Source organism: Accipiter gentilis, chromosome 8 (genome assembly GCF_929443795.1).
Source record: "Accipiter gentilis chromosome 8, bAccGen1.1, whole genome shotgun sequence".
Lineage (NCBI taxonomy): Eukaryota > Metazoa > Chordata > Aves > Accipitriformes > Accipitridae > Astur > Astur gentilis.
The window spans coordinates 12,440,071-12,452,499 of NC_064887.1; the positions used below are offsets into that span (position 1 = coordinate 12,440,071).

The following is a 12,429-nucleotide window of genomic DNA, read 5'->3' on the forward strand; positions in this document are numbered from 1 at the left end:
TGAAGCGCGATAGGCCCCGCTCTATTAGGGGCGGGATTTCCGAGAACGGGAGGGGGCGGTGCCGAGTTCTCATTGGCAGGCTCCGCGCCCCAGCCCGGAAGCGGGCGCAGGGGTACCGCGTGGCGGGCCTGACCTCCGACCCCGCGGCGCCATGGCAACGGCCTTCAGCAGCGACGGGGAGGCCGCGCTGCGGCGGGAGCTGGGCCCGGCGGCGGCGGCGACGCCGCGGGGGGACCTCGACGGCTTCTACGAGATGGGCCGCGCCGCCGCCTTCGTGCGGGGCGGTGGGTTCCGCAAGGTGAGCGGGGCCGGGGGTGGAGCGGGGCCGGGGGCTGCGGGCCGCCCCTCCCCGCGGCCTCACCGCCTGCCTCCCCTGGTCACCCCCCAGGTCGCCCTCCAGTTCCCGGACGAGCTCCTGGCGGACGCGGCGGCGGTGGCGGCCCGGATGGAGGCGGCGACTGGCGCCGAGATGTACGTTCTAGGAGACACCACGTACGGCAGGTCGGTGTGGGGCCGTGGGGGGTGTCCCGGGGCTCCTCCGCGGGCAGGAACGGGGGCGGAACGGCCCTGGCAGGGCCGAGGGCCGGAGCTGCCCGGGCTGAGGCCGGCGGTGCCAGGGAGGAGGAAGAGCTGCGGAGCGCAGAGCCCGTCTGACAGCGGGTCCTCCCCGCAGCTGCTGTGTGGACGAAGTGGCCGCCGAGCACGCGGGTGCCGAGGCGGTGCTGCACTACGGCCCGGCCTGCCTCAGCCCCTGCGGAAAGCTACCGGTGCTGCACATCTTCGGGCAGCAGCCCCTGGACATCGGGTGTTGCGCAGAGGCCTTCCGGGAGCTCTACCCCGACCGGCAGAGCCGTGTGGTGGTGCTGAACGATGTGGTCTATGCCCATGCGATGGGTGAGTGCTCTGGGACAGGGAGGGGGGTCTCTGGCAGTGCTCAGAGCTCTGCAGAGCTGCCAGGGGGACAGGCAGCAGTAGGCAGTCAGTCCCCAGCCTTGATTTCTGTCCTTTCCTCTCTCCTGATCTGCTGTCCCACCTTCTGCGGGACAGGCCTGTGGCCATGTTTCATTCTCACTCCTCTCTCCCTTCAGGTGAGCTGGAGCAGCAGTTGTGCCCTGAGTACCCTAATATCGTCTTCTCCAGGGTGGTGTGTGAGGACCCTCCTGGCCCCGCGATGCCTGGGGAGGTGCGGCAGTTTGGTCGCCAGTTCCTGGTGGAGGCACCAGGAGGGTTGCAGGACTGTTCCATGTTCTACGTGGGAGCCGAGGGCCTAGCCCTCACCAGCTTCATGCTGACCTGGAACTGCTGTCCCTTCAGCTCCTTTGACCCTGCCACCGGCTGCAGCCGCCGCGAGACCCTCAATGTCAACCGGGCCCTGATGCGACGCCTCTACCTGGTGGAGCGGGCCCGGGACGCCCGTGTGGTGGGCATCCTGGTGGGCACCCTCGGCGTGGTGGGCTACCTGGCTGTGCTGCAGCACCTCCGGGAGCTTCTGCGCCGGGCCGGCAAACGTAGCTACACGCTGGCTGTGGGGAAGCCGAACCCCGCCAAGCTGGCCAACTTCCTGGAGGTGGATGTCTTTGTCCTGGTAGCCTGTGCTCAGAACTCCCTGCTGGACTCCAGTGACTTCTACCGGCCCGTTGTGACCCCATATGAGCTGGAGCTGGCCTGTAACCCAGCCCGTGAATGGACAGGGAACTACCTCACTGATTTCCGAGACCTGCTGCCAGGTAACGGCTGGAAACCAGCTGCCCAACACACTCCCGTGGTGTGTCCTGCCCTACTCCCCTGCCTGGAGGCTGTGGTTGCCCCAGCTCTGCACCGGCTGGGGGATAGACGCGAGCACCAGGCTTACATGATTGTTTCCCGACAGGTGCCTGCGCACACATTGAGCTCCCACCGGCCATCCCTGCAGCGGAGGCTGTTCCCGACATCTCGCTGATCACAGGGGAGCTGCGCGCCACTCAGCTCTGCGATCCTCCGGCTTCCCAGCTGCCCACCAGCACCACCCTGGCCTGCAGGGACCAGACGCGGGCCCTCGTGGAAATTAGCCCTGCTGGTTCGTGATTTGTTTTCATGGCGGGGCTGAGCCCTGGTGCAGGGGCAGTGCCGTCTCCCCGCTCCCGGTAACAATTCCCTTTCTCTCTCCTTCCAGCCTCCTTCCTGGAGTCTCGCAGCTGGCGGGGCCTGGAGCAGCAGCTGGGGCAGACGCCCGTCTCCAAGGCTGTGCAGGGCCGACGAGGGATTGCCATTGCCTATGAGGATGAGGGGCGTGAGCAACCCTGATTCGGCAGCAGCATTAGCATCCAGCTAGGAGCAGGACCGTGTGGGGGCCCAGGCATTGCCTGCCCCCGAGTGTTGGACCCGTGAGGGTCTCACAAGGGTCCGGACCTGCCATCTGCTGGCCCCACACTGGATGCAGCCTTGGACCAGTAGTGCCGCACTGGGAGAGCAGGAGTTGGGTGTGTGTTCGGGGATGCCCGTGGCACCCTGGAGCTCACGGCTGGGGCAGCAGCAGGGCTAGGAGAGGTACTTGGCCCAGACCCGGCCTCCGAGGGCTCACCAGTCCAGGGCAGCTTTGGCCCTACATGGAAAGGTCATAGCTTCACAGGAGCTGACAGCACCAGGACTCGAGGCTTTTGTGGGCTACTGCTGCTAACTAAAGTTGAGTTGAAAAGGACTTGCGAGTGAAATGTTTTCTAGAATAAAAAACATGGACTGAGGAGCGCAGACAGGGGTGATACCAGGTGTCCCAGAGTGAAAACACAGATCATGGTGCCCACTTGGGGAGTGCAGCCCTGTGCATCAACTAAAACCAGCCCGAGAGAACAGAAAACCAGAACTGGGATGCCCAGAAATGAAAGCATGTTTGCAGGCTGGGCTGGGGAACTAAGGCAAAGGGGAGAGGGCTCCGAGCATGAGGAAGCCCCTTGCCTGCTCTGATGAACACGACTGGGCTGCACACATTCTGTGCTGCAGGGTGGACCCTGCTTTTGGCAGGTATGGAGTCTGGCCTCTCTCATGTAGGTCAGGACCGTTTCTGCTCCATGCCAGGCAAGAGAGCATGGTGAGCTGGGGGGGACTGGTTTTTGCCATCCCTCCCAAAGCTGGGGGGACAGGAGTTCTTTGAAGCATCCCAACCATGATTTAACACCCTCTGCTGGGCTCTTCCCCAGAGGCAAGGGGTAGACAGAGTCAAGGCACCGCAATAACGACAGCCACAACATAGAAATATTCTTAATATAATTAGGTGCAGGGCCTCCCCCCTCCCAACCACACACATACAAATGAGCAGGGGGTGAGCCCCCCTGCCCAGCCAGCCACTGCTGCGGGCACAGGGGCAGCCTCCCTGCCACGGGGCACGGGCACCCACGGGGAAGTGCCAAAGAAGGGCTGGTAGCCCAGGCGCGGGGCAGCCCGTGCTGGGTTAGTCCTGCCCAGGCTTCCCCCCGGTCCCTGTCGCCGCCTCCTGCAGCCGGCACTCCTGTCCCCTGCGAGGGGGGAGCATGCTGGGGGAAACAAAGATGCTGACACCGAGATGCGGCCACCAAATCTAGCTGAGGAGCGTCCCGAGTGGGTTAATTCTAGGTGGAGGGTTATTCTATGAGCCGTACTGCAGCAGGGTGGGGAGGAGGGGGGGGGGGGGGACTTCCTTGCGGGGAAGAGCTGGTCTGGGCAAATTGTCCACGGTCCTGGCCAGGTGCTCAGTAGTCTGCTGTGTACTCTGTGCCATGCAGCCCTCGGCACAGCAAGGTGAACTCCTTCACCATCTCCTTCACTCGCCGCTTGTTCACACGCTCTCTGCTAAGACAGAGGGAGGGGACAAACATGAATCGGGAGGGACACGCCAGGCCACGCAGGAGCAGGAGTCATTCCCACCGCAGGTGGGGCACAGTCACCACAGGGAGGGGTGCACGAACCTGAGGATCTGCTGGCTGAAGGTCTCCTTCTGCTCAGGGCTGACACGGGCCGAGGGGAAGCCGTCCTGCTGCATGGCCTCCTTGATCCAGACACTCAGGTAGCTGAAGCAGTGCTTGTTCAAGGCAAAGAGGATTTCTGCGAAGTGATCCATGAGGCTGCGGGAAGCCTGGCCACCAATGCCCTGTCACAGAGCAGACAGACCCTACTGAGCCCTGGCATCACCCTGCGTGCACCCACCCATGCTGCCTGGCTCCGTGCCCCTGGGTCCACAGGGCTGCTGGTCAGGAATAGAGCCCAAAGCTGCCCGGGGAGCCCACGGTCCCGGCGTCTCTCACCTCCAGCACTGCCTGCAGCAGCACTTTCCCGTTCTCATGCACGACCTGTCCCACCGGGGCGATCTCTCCGCAGCGGGGCAGCAGTTCTGTCTGCAACACAGAGTCCGGCACGCTCAGTGCCAAAGCTGGCTCCAGGCCGCAGCACCCTTGCCCAACCTGCAGCCCCATTCCTTCCCTCCCAGCACTCAGGGGACTGCACAATGCTACAATACTCACAAAAAAGCCACAGGATGCTTTGACAGTTGGGGCCTCAGGGAACTTGAGTGAAAGGACACCTGCAGGTAGATATTGCTCAGTTTAGCAGCCAGAAACACCGCACACCATCCCAAATCAGCCCTGTGCTTCCCCAGCTCTTGGCTGGTCTGTGCCCGGCTCCGCAGGAGAAGCAGGCTGGCTTCTCCACAGAGCGATTTAGAGCGCGTGCCCATGCCCGTGGTACTCACCACACTGAAACACAGCTTTGACATCCAGGTTGCTACACAGGAAGAGGTCCGGCTTCCTTTTCAGAGCCTGCAAGGCACACAGACAGGCAGCATAAACCCAGCGCTGCAGAGGCAGCCAGGAAGCCTCCGAGGAACCCAGTGCCCCAGACAGCCTCTGCCTGGACACACACTTACCTGGGAACACTCATGGTAAACGGCAGATTCACACAGTACAGCAGGAAACCATCACTTTCCCCCCCCAAGAAAATGTCAATCAAACAGCCAGGCAGTTTGCTTTGCTCAGGGACCGCCAGCCCCAGGACCTGAGGATAGATGCCACAGTGGTGTACACACAAATGCTTCAGACACAGAGACAGGACAGGAGCCGCCTGTCCCAACAGAGCAGGAGAGGCAGCGGCAGCGCTCCCGGGACAAGGGCAGCCATGCAGGGCCCAGCAGAGACCAGCCACCTCTGTGCTTTGCTCCTCTCCTCTTGAAGATGCTGGCATCCCTGGGGTCACAGCAACCGGTTCGAGCAGTAACCCCACACTGGACCAGCGGCTTGCTCTGCTTGGGCTCCGGGGCACAGATGACAACGAGACGCCAACATTGCTTGGCAGTTCCTGAGCCAAACCTGAGATCAGAAAAGCTTTGGGGTTTTTTTTTTCTGCCACACAGTGATCCCACCGGCCTCTGTGGGGGTCAAGTGCTGCTGCTGGGGACGCCCTGAGCTGTGGCACCTCATGCAGTGGCTTGGTCCCCCCTGGGCTGGCACTGGGCAGTTACTGGATGGAAATGTTTCAGCCTGCACCTTCCACTCCCTGGGAAGAGTTTCTGCCTTGCCACAGTGAGCCCTACTACATAAGGCAGTCACATCTGTGCCCTGCCCACCATGCCACCGTGCCAACTGCTGCGGACCAGCACTGGGGATGGCAGCCATGCTTCCTGTCCTGCTGTCACTGTGACACCAGGGACAGCAGCCACAGCACTGGAGTGGCCCTGCTCTGTGCCTGGAGCTCGCAGAGCAGGATACCGGGCAGGCAGCCCTTGGGCTGAGCTGTGTGCAGGGCCAATGCCGTCCTCCGAGCCTGCTCACTCCTGGGGATGAAAGCAGGGACAGCTTTCAGCCAGCAGCGCCCAGGATGCCTGGCCATCTGCCCACAGCCATGGTCTCTACTTGGAGCAAAACAGACTTATTTCCCACCCCTTCTTCTCCAGGGAAAGCCCACAGCCATCTGCCCAGTGCAGAGAACATATGCTGGAGACCAAGAAGCTGAGGAGCAGGTTTCAGGGTTACCCCATTTCCTTTCTGACCTTTTGTATCACACGCTGCAAGAGAGGACTTGGGTTTGGGCACCGAAGGCATCGCTGTACCAGGCAGAGATGTAACAGTTGCAGGGACCTGCTTCCCTGCTAGATACAAGCGGAGACCTTCACAGGGGTTATCGGGGGCCACGGTCTACCTGTGTGTGTATATACAGATTGTGTGCACCATCCCTCCCAACATGCTAGCACCAACATCAGGCAGCTAACTAGTGCCTGGGCAATGGTTTAGAAGCACGTCCGCTCATCATGCCTGCTGCTGTCAAGTCAGCCCCATACCAGACAAATGCTTGCAAGACATGTTGTAGTTTTAGCCATAGGAGACTATCCCCGCTGGGGCTCTGGTGCGGGCTCCAGAGCAGTGACCACGAGCCTCTCCCCCAGCACCATGCTGCTTGAGGGCAGCTGGCTCCCGTGATACCACCCAGCTGCAAGTTTCTCTACCCTGCCCATCCAAGGGGCTGGTTTTAACGTGAGTCCAGCACGCTGCAAGACTGTTCAGCTGGCACAAGAGTCTTCCAACATGCTCAGGTTGCCACCTACCTGCAGGGTGCTTCTCCCAGCCAAACCAGACCCGTGGCAGGCAGATGCCCCCAAGCTCTCCTGCAGACTTGCTGCAGCATCTGCTCCTCTCTCCGTCAGTGCCACAGTGGAAAGCGTGCCAATATTGGAAAGGCTCCTTCCCATAGGACACCTCCACCAAGGGAGCACAGAGCGCAAGCCCAATCTGGCCACATGTGCACATGTCTAATGCAGACAGATGCTTTTTACCCCCATGAGATGGGGCCCTGTGGAGCTTCTCCCATTAGCAAGCAGCACCAGGTAGGTCCAGCTGCTCTTTCCCAGCACCAAGTATCCTGCTCCAGCCCTGGGGCCTCTTACTGCCAGCCTGTCCCCCCCATCTTCTGTCAGAGAAGCTCTGCTCACATGTTCTGGGATGGGGACAGGTCTTTAAATGCTTTCAAATGTCCCACCCCATCCTCCACTGCAGTTAGGCATTGGCTCTCCGGTGAGGGCTGTCCTGCAGGCTGGCATGGAAAGGACATTGGGTTCTTCTCCATGGCAGCTGGGAGATCCCCAGGCAGGTCTTCAGAGCAGGCTCTTCTTCTGTGCCCAGCTCTTCAGAGGCAGGCATGGAAGGGACACTGAACCCCACTTCTCCAGCAGACAGGGGACAGTGGGGGGGGCTGCACAGCCAGTTCTGTAGCTCCCCAGAACACACAGATCAAGCCCTTACGTCCGGCACCTATTCCCAGACCACATGCCTGGCAGAGCAGAGCCTCCAGCTTTGGAAGGGGCACGTGAGCTTGGCCAGACACCAGGGCCAGGGAGGAGCAGTCACGGTGGAGAGCTCCAGGACCGCTGCGTGCAGCCCGGACCAGCCCAAGAAGGGAGGGAGGTAGGGGATGGCAGTGGCTGGGCCATCACAGGTCAGTCCTCCATCTTCTGCCTGGCAAGGCCCCGCTTGCCCAGTCTGCTCCTGGGGTCCTGGTCAGGGGAGGTCACCGCAGCGCTCCCAAGGTCCGTGCCAGCATGGAGCTCTGCCAGGGTGGGTGGATGTGCCTGCAGCCACCAACAGGGAGGCAGGCTGGAGAGCCCCAAAATCCTACCTGCAACTGGGAGCACGCACACTAGCGATACCCACTGGCCAGGGAGCGGGCAAGAGCTCCCGAACACCAGGACCTCCTGCCCGGGTTTGCAGATGGAGACCCAGGTGCAAGCCCCAACCTCCGCGGCTGTGCGGTCCTGGGCATGGGTGGTCCGACTGCGCGGGTGGCGCTGAGCCCCGCACCCCTTCAGGTGGGATGCTCACCTCGGGCACAGCAGCAGCGATGCTCTGCGCTATTCCCAGCACGCAATGAAGGTGGGAGGGGAGCGTTTGAGGACAGATCTCAATGCAAAGGGTGCCAGCACCGCTCTGTGCAGCCTTACAGCAGACTGGTTATTTTATACTTAGCTTTGAGTAGTAACAACTCCAGGGTCTCCAGCATCTGTAAGACATTTTGTTTAAGCCAGCATGCTCTTGTGACCAGCCAGCCATCGTCAGGAGTGGATTGCCAATTAACATGCTGGCAAAACGGTCAGCCACACCAACTGGGCAGTCCCACAGGCTGCAACCAAGCCCAAATAAATATACTGCAAAGTCAAGTGAAATCCTGTCACACAGAGAGATGGCTCCCTGTGAGCTGGTGACAGAGGGCAGATGTGCAAATTTCAGGAAGAAGGAGCTGCTTCTGAGTTATCAGAAGGTAGAAGAGTACTTGCTGGCAGAGGGAGAGGACAAAATCACTGCTGGCAAGGAGAAACCAGACACATTTGAAACAGGGAAGATATTTTCACCAAGGTCATCAACCACAGGAGCAGACGGTCAGGGAAGTAGGAAAGTCTCCACCTTGACACACTCTTGGGTCCAAACTCGCTGCTGCTCTGAATATGCATTCCTTCACCAAGGGCTCCACAGGCAGAGCAGGCTGGGATGAACACAGCCCCTGCCACATGAAAATCGGATCTGAAGGAACTGCAGTTCTGTCCGACTTTAATCCTTGGATCTACAAATGCTCAACAGCATCACGACAGAGCATGGTCCTCTGGAAGAGGACTGGCTGGACCCACCTCTGCCATCAGACAGCTCTTGAAGTCCTGAGACCAATGAGTCAAGCAGGGATGGCAAGGCCATTTCTTGAGGGATTTCAAAGCACCCCGCCAGATCATCAGTCTAGGAAGAGGGCAAGCTAAGGAAGAGCAGGAAACAAGTCCTACACGTGAGGAGAGAAGATGGGATCCTATGGTGTCCATGGGGTTGCTGGAATAAAAAGCCTAGGAAAACATCAGGTCTTGAGTGGCTGCAGGTGGCAGTGGGCTGGCAAGCGCATCAGGCACCTCACAGCGATCCATGGTGGAGCAGCCATGGAGGTAGGAGCCTCTGAGCTGCTCCCGTAACAGGACCTCCAAAGGACGTAGACTGTCTGGAGACTGGCATGCCAGGGACCAGGCTGGCTGTCAGCACGCTGGCCCAGCATTGCCTGCAGATCCTGCCCGTGAGGGCAGCGTGTAACAGCTCCCCAGCAGCTGGGATGGGTGGTGTTTGCTCTGACAGCACAGCCCATGGAAGCGCAGCAGGGATGCACTTTTCTCTCCAAGAGAGCACAAATGTGCCATGTTCAGACACAGAGAAGGGACCCAAGCCAGAAAGAAACTCGGCACTTTCCAAAGAAACAACAAATAGCCTTGGAAGAGTCTCCCAGGGTCACCTAATCCCCTACCCTCCCCCAGCAGGATCACCTCTACCTGCCCTCCAGGAGCAACAGGCTTGTCGAGTCCTTTCAAGACCTCCAAGCAACAGCAGCTCCCTGAGTGACCTTCCAGCGCCTCCCTGCGTTCTGAGAAAGATCTCCTACTGCCTAACCTGGATCCTGTTCCATGATTTCCTTCCGTGACTGTTTGTCCCACTCGGGGAGAACAGAACAGGGGTTTTTACCTATGACTGGGATATCGCCTTTTACACACCCCAAGACTCATGCAGATCCTCAGGCTCCCATCAGCCTTTCCTCCTCACCACGTGTACAAGGTGATCATCTTCCCAGATGCTTTTCTCTAGGCTCTCTGGTCTGTATCTATGGAAATGTTGTGCCCCAAACTGGGCACAGTGCTCGAGCAGAGGTCCCGCCAGCACTGAGCAGCTGGGGAGGACATCTCCATGAACTTCACGCACAGACCCCATTCACCAATTCTCCCATCATGTTCAAAACCCTTGTTAAAAGGTCACAGCTTCTAAAACCAGCATCAGCAAAAGCTGTGAACGCTTTCCAATAAGCTTGATTACATTACGTCTTTCAAGAGGAAAAGCAGGGAAGAAAACACTGTGATACAACTTGCGAGATGTGATGGGTCTCAGCAGGATCTGGGCATCAAGGTGAGACCCGTGAGGAGCAGACCCTGCCTGGGGGGGAGGAAGGTGCAGCCCCCTCGCCTGCTCCATCCCGCAAGACCCTTGCGAGGGCCGAGCTGCCATCGGAGGGGGCCAACAGCTTAGCACCTGGACATGCCAGGCACCCTTCCTGGGCTGCCAGCAAGGGCAGGACGGCCACAGCTCTGGCAGCTGCTCGGGTGGGTGTCCCTGCACAGCCACCCGGCCAGCACGCGTGGTCAGACCTCTCATCGTTACAGAAATGAAGCAAAAAGCAACTTTGCTGCCCCTTCCTCGCCACCGACCCACCCTTTGGGTAGGTGCCGGGGGATATCTCTCCAACGGGGGCACTGAGTGCATTGAGGACGTCAGGGCTTCTCCCTCAAGGGCCATGGTGGGCTGAGGAGCGTGCTGGGCTCCCGCTGCTCCCAACAGGCGTATAGACACACAGAGCATAGCACCGGCCCTGCCTGCTCACTGCCAGTGGTGACAGGAGTTGCCAACCCTGCAGACAGCCCGCGGCCCCTGCCACACCAACGCAAACCGTCCCTGCATGCCACCAAGCCAGCAGCATGGGAGCACTCCCAGGTTGCAGACACAGGAGCTGCCACCACCCCGAGAGGCTGCCGGGGCGGGCGGCAGCGTGGCACCCTGGCAGGTCCAGACGCCATCACAAGCACATTGTTCAGAGCCAAACCCCGGCAGCGGCCTGCTACCGCGGGCAGGGGCTTCCTCCCACCGGCCCTGGGCCAAGGCAGCCAGCTCAGCCCATCCCCGCTCCGGAGGACTCATCACAGGGCAGGTAAATGGGTCGGAAAACATCCACTTAACGCTCTAATTTGTCTGTCACCCGAGGGTGACCGCAGCAGCAGCCCCAAGCGCCCCGCGCCGGCTTCGGCAAGGCGAGGGGGGTGGCAGCTGGAGGGTGCCCTGCAGAGAAGGGCACTGCCCTGGGGATGGTGCGAACCCAGAACTAAAGGAGAATGTTTTGTTTTCAACTTCCACGGAAACAGATGGAGAAACTCGATATTCAACTAAAAGGAAAAAAACGTTGTCAACAGAAAGCTAAAAATAGGTTTAAATTGAATTAAAAAGAGAAAGAGAGAGAACAGAAAGTGAATGAATAAGAAACTAAAACACACCTGTGCCAGGAGTTGCATAAATGAATCAACAATATCAGGATGATCCCTGGGCCCTAAAATATAATAAAGATGTAACTTAAGAGAAAAATCATACAAACAGCAACTCAACATCATATAGTTATGTGATACAGAAAGAATTTACAAGTGAAAACAGGAGTGTAAGGGAGGAGGGGTGTGTGGGGAAGGGGATGGGCAACATGAGCAGCTTGAAGCAAGTTAAAGAAACAAAACATACAAAAAATCATGAAACTTGGAGAACCCAAGAACAGAAAGAAACTGCAAAGGAAAGGGTCTGAAGCCCCAGGGTCTCCAGCTAGCACCTGGGTGCTGCAGAGCCAAGGTAGAGATCTTCGTGTCCTTGGGGAGGAAGAGGAGGAGGAGCAGGGGCTAGCTGGGCACCATCTCCACAAGGAGAATTAGAGCTTTTGCACTGTGGGGACTGAGCGGGTGTCTTCAGAGCACCGTTTGGTCCTGGAAGATAACTGCAAGTGAACGACAACACCTCAGCAAACGCTTGACAGGCCCGGCCGGGCTCAGGCGTGCACATGCTTGTCACCAGCTGCTCAGGAGCCCCTGGCACAATCACCCTCCCTCCCCGTTCCCAGATGCTCTCCGAGACCCTGAGTCCAGGACCCTCCTGGAGGTCTCCTCCAGCATCCTCCTGGGAGAGAGCAGCTCAGTGCCCAGAGATCTCCATGCCAGCGCCACTCACCCTACCTTGGCATCTGACTGCGCACAGACGCGTCTTGTCCCCTGTGGGGTCAGGCGTCCCCCTCTCTCCTGCCGCCCGTGGGCTCAGCAGAAGGGGCTCGCCCCGCTCAGGGCTGGCCACCCACCGAAGGGGACCCACGAGGTGGGTGGGAGCACACAGTCCTGGGCACACAGCGAGCTGGACAGCCGCTTGCCTGAGCAAATCTCATGTGCAAGCGTTGGCACAGCCCGGGCTCTGTCCCCTCCCCTTTCCTCCTGCAGACATGCCTGCTGCTGCCCGGAGGCATCGCCGCCTCCCCAGGCGATGAGCCAAAAGGGTTTCAGCGTAGACGCATCCACACGCTGCTGGCAGAAGCAGGGACCTGATCTCCGGGTAAGCCCGGCTCACTTGCCACTGACCCCAGTGACACCTCAGCGCAGCGGGATTTGCTTGGACCGTGCCATGATGATGAAGCAGGGGTCCTCACGCCTCTCCCACCTCTCTAGAGAGCTCTGAGGCTTATACTGGGGGGACGGCATCACCCTACCCAGCACCCGGCTGTGAGCAAAGGACAAGACCCCTTGGGGACCGCACATGGAGGTGCTGAAGGACCAGAGCCAGCAGCTCCAAGGTACATTTGTCCCTGTCACGGGGCAAGTCACCAAGAGGCTGAGGGGAGCCATGGTGCGGA

The 12,429-nt window shown here is 59.7% G+C and overlaps 2 protein-coding genes across 5 annotated transcripts in view; one reads left to right on the forward strand and one right to left on the reverse strand.

Moving 5' to 3' along the window:
* Positions 1 to 115: 115 nt before the first annotated feature.
* Positions 116 to 2,677, forward strand: DPH2 (diphthamide biosynthesis 2). Its single transcript, XM_049808801.1, has 6 exons — positions 116 to 298; positions 389 to 501; positions 674 to 894; positions 1,089 to 1,727; positions 1,871 to 2,056; positions 2,153 to 2,677. The coding sequence occupies exons 1-6, from the start codon at positions 152 to 154 to the stop codon at positions 2,281 to 2,283; spliced, it is 1,437 nt and encodes a 478-aa protein (XP_049664758.1). The 5' UTR covers positions 116 to 151; the 3' UTR covers positions 2,284 to 2,677.
* A 941-nt stretch (positions 2,678 to 3,618) lies between these two features.
* The window catches only part of IPO13 (importin 13), a 32,317-nt gene continuing 23,506 nt past the window's right edge, over positions 3,619 to 12,429 (reverse strand). For 2 of the 4 annotated variants that reach the window (XM_049808794.1, XM_049808797.1), the window contains exons 15-20: positions 11,048 to 11,100; positions 4,697 to 4,763; positions 4,470 to 4,528; positions 4,254 to 4,343; positions 3,918 to 4,099; positions 3,619 to 3,801 (exon numbers count right to left, since the gene is read on the reverse strand). In XM_049808794.1, coding sequence (XP_049664751.1) covers positions 3,702 to 3,801; positions 3,918 to 4,099; positions 4,254 to 4,343; positions 4,470 to 4,528; positions 4,697 to 4,763; positions 11,048 to 11,100 — 551 coding nt within the window. In that variant the 3' untranslated portion in view covers positions 3,619 to 3,701. Of the gene's footprint in view, positions 3,802 to 3,917; positions 4,100 to 4,253; positions 4,344 to 4,469; positions 4,529 to 4,696; positions 4,764 to 11,047; positions 11,101 to 12,429 lie in introns of those variants that run through there. The other 2 variants (XM_049808796.1, XR_007507062.1) reach the window with 2 other exon arrangements.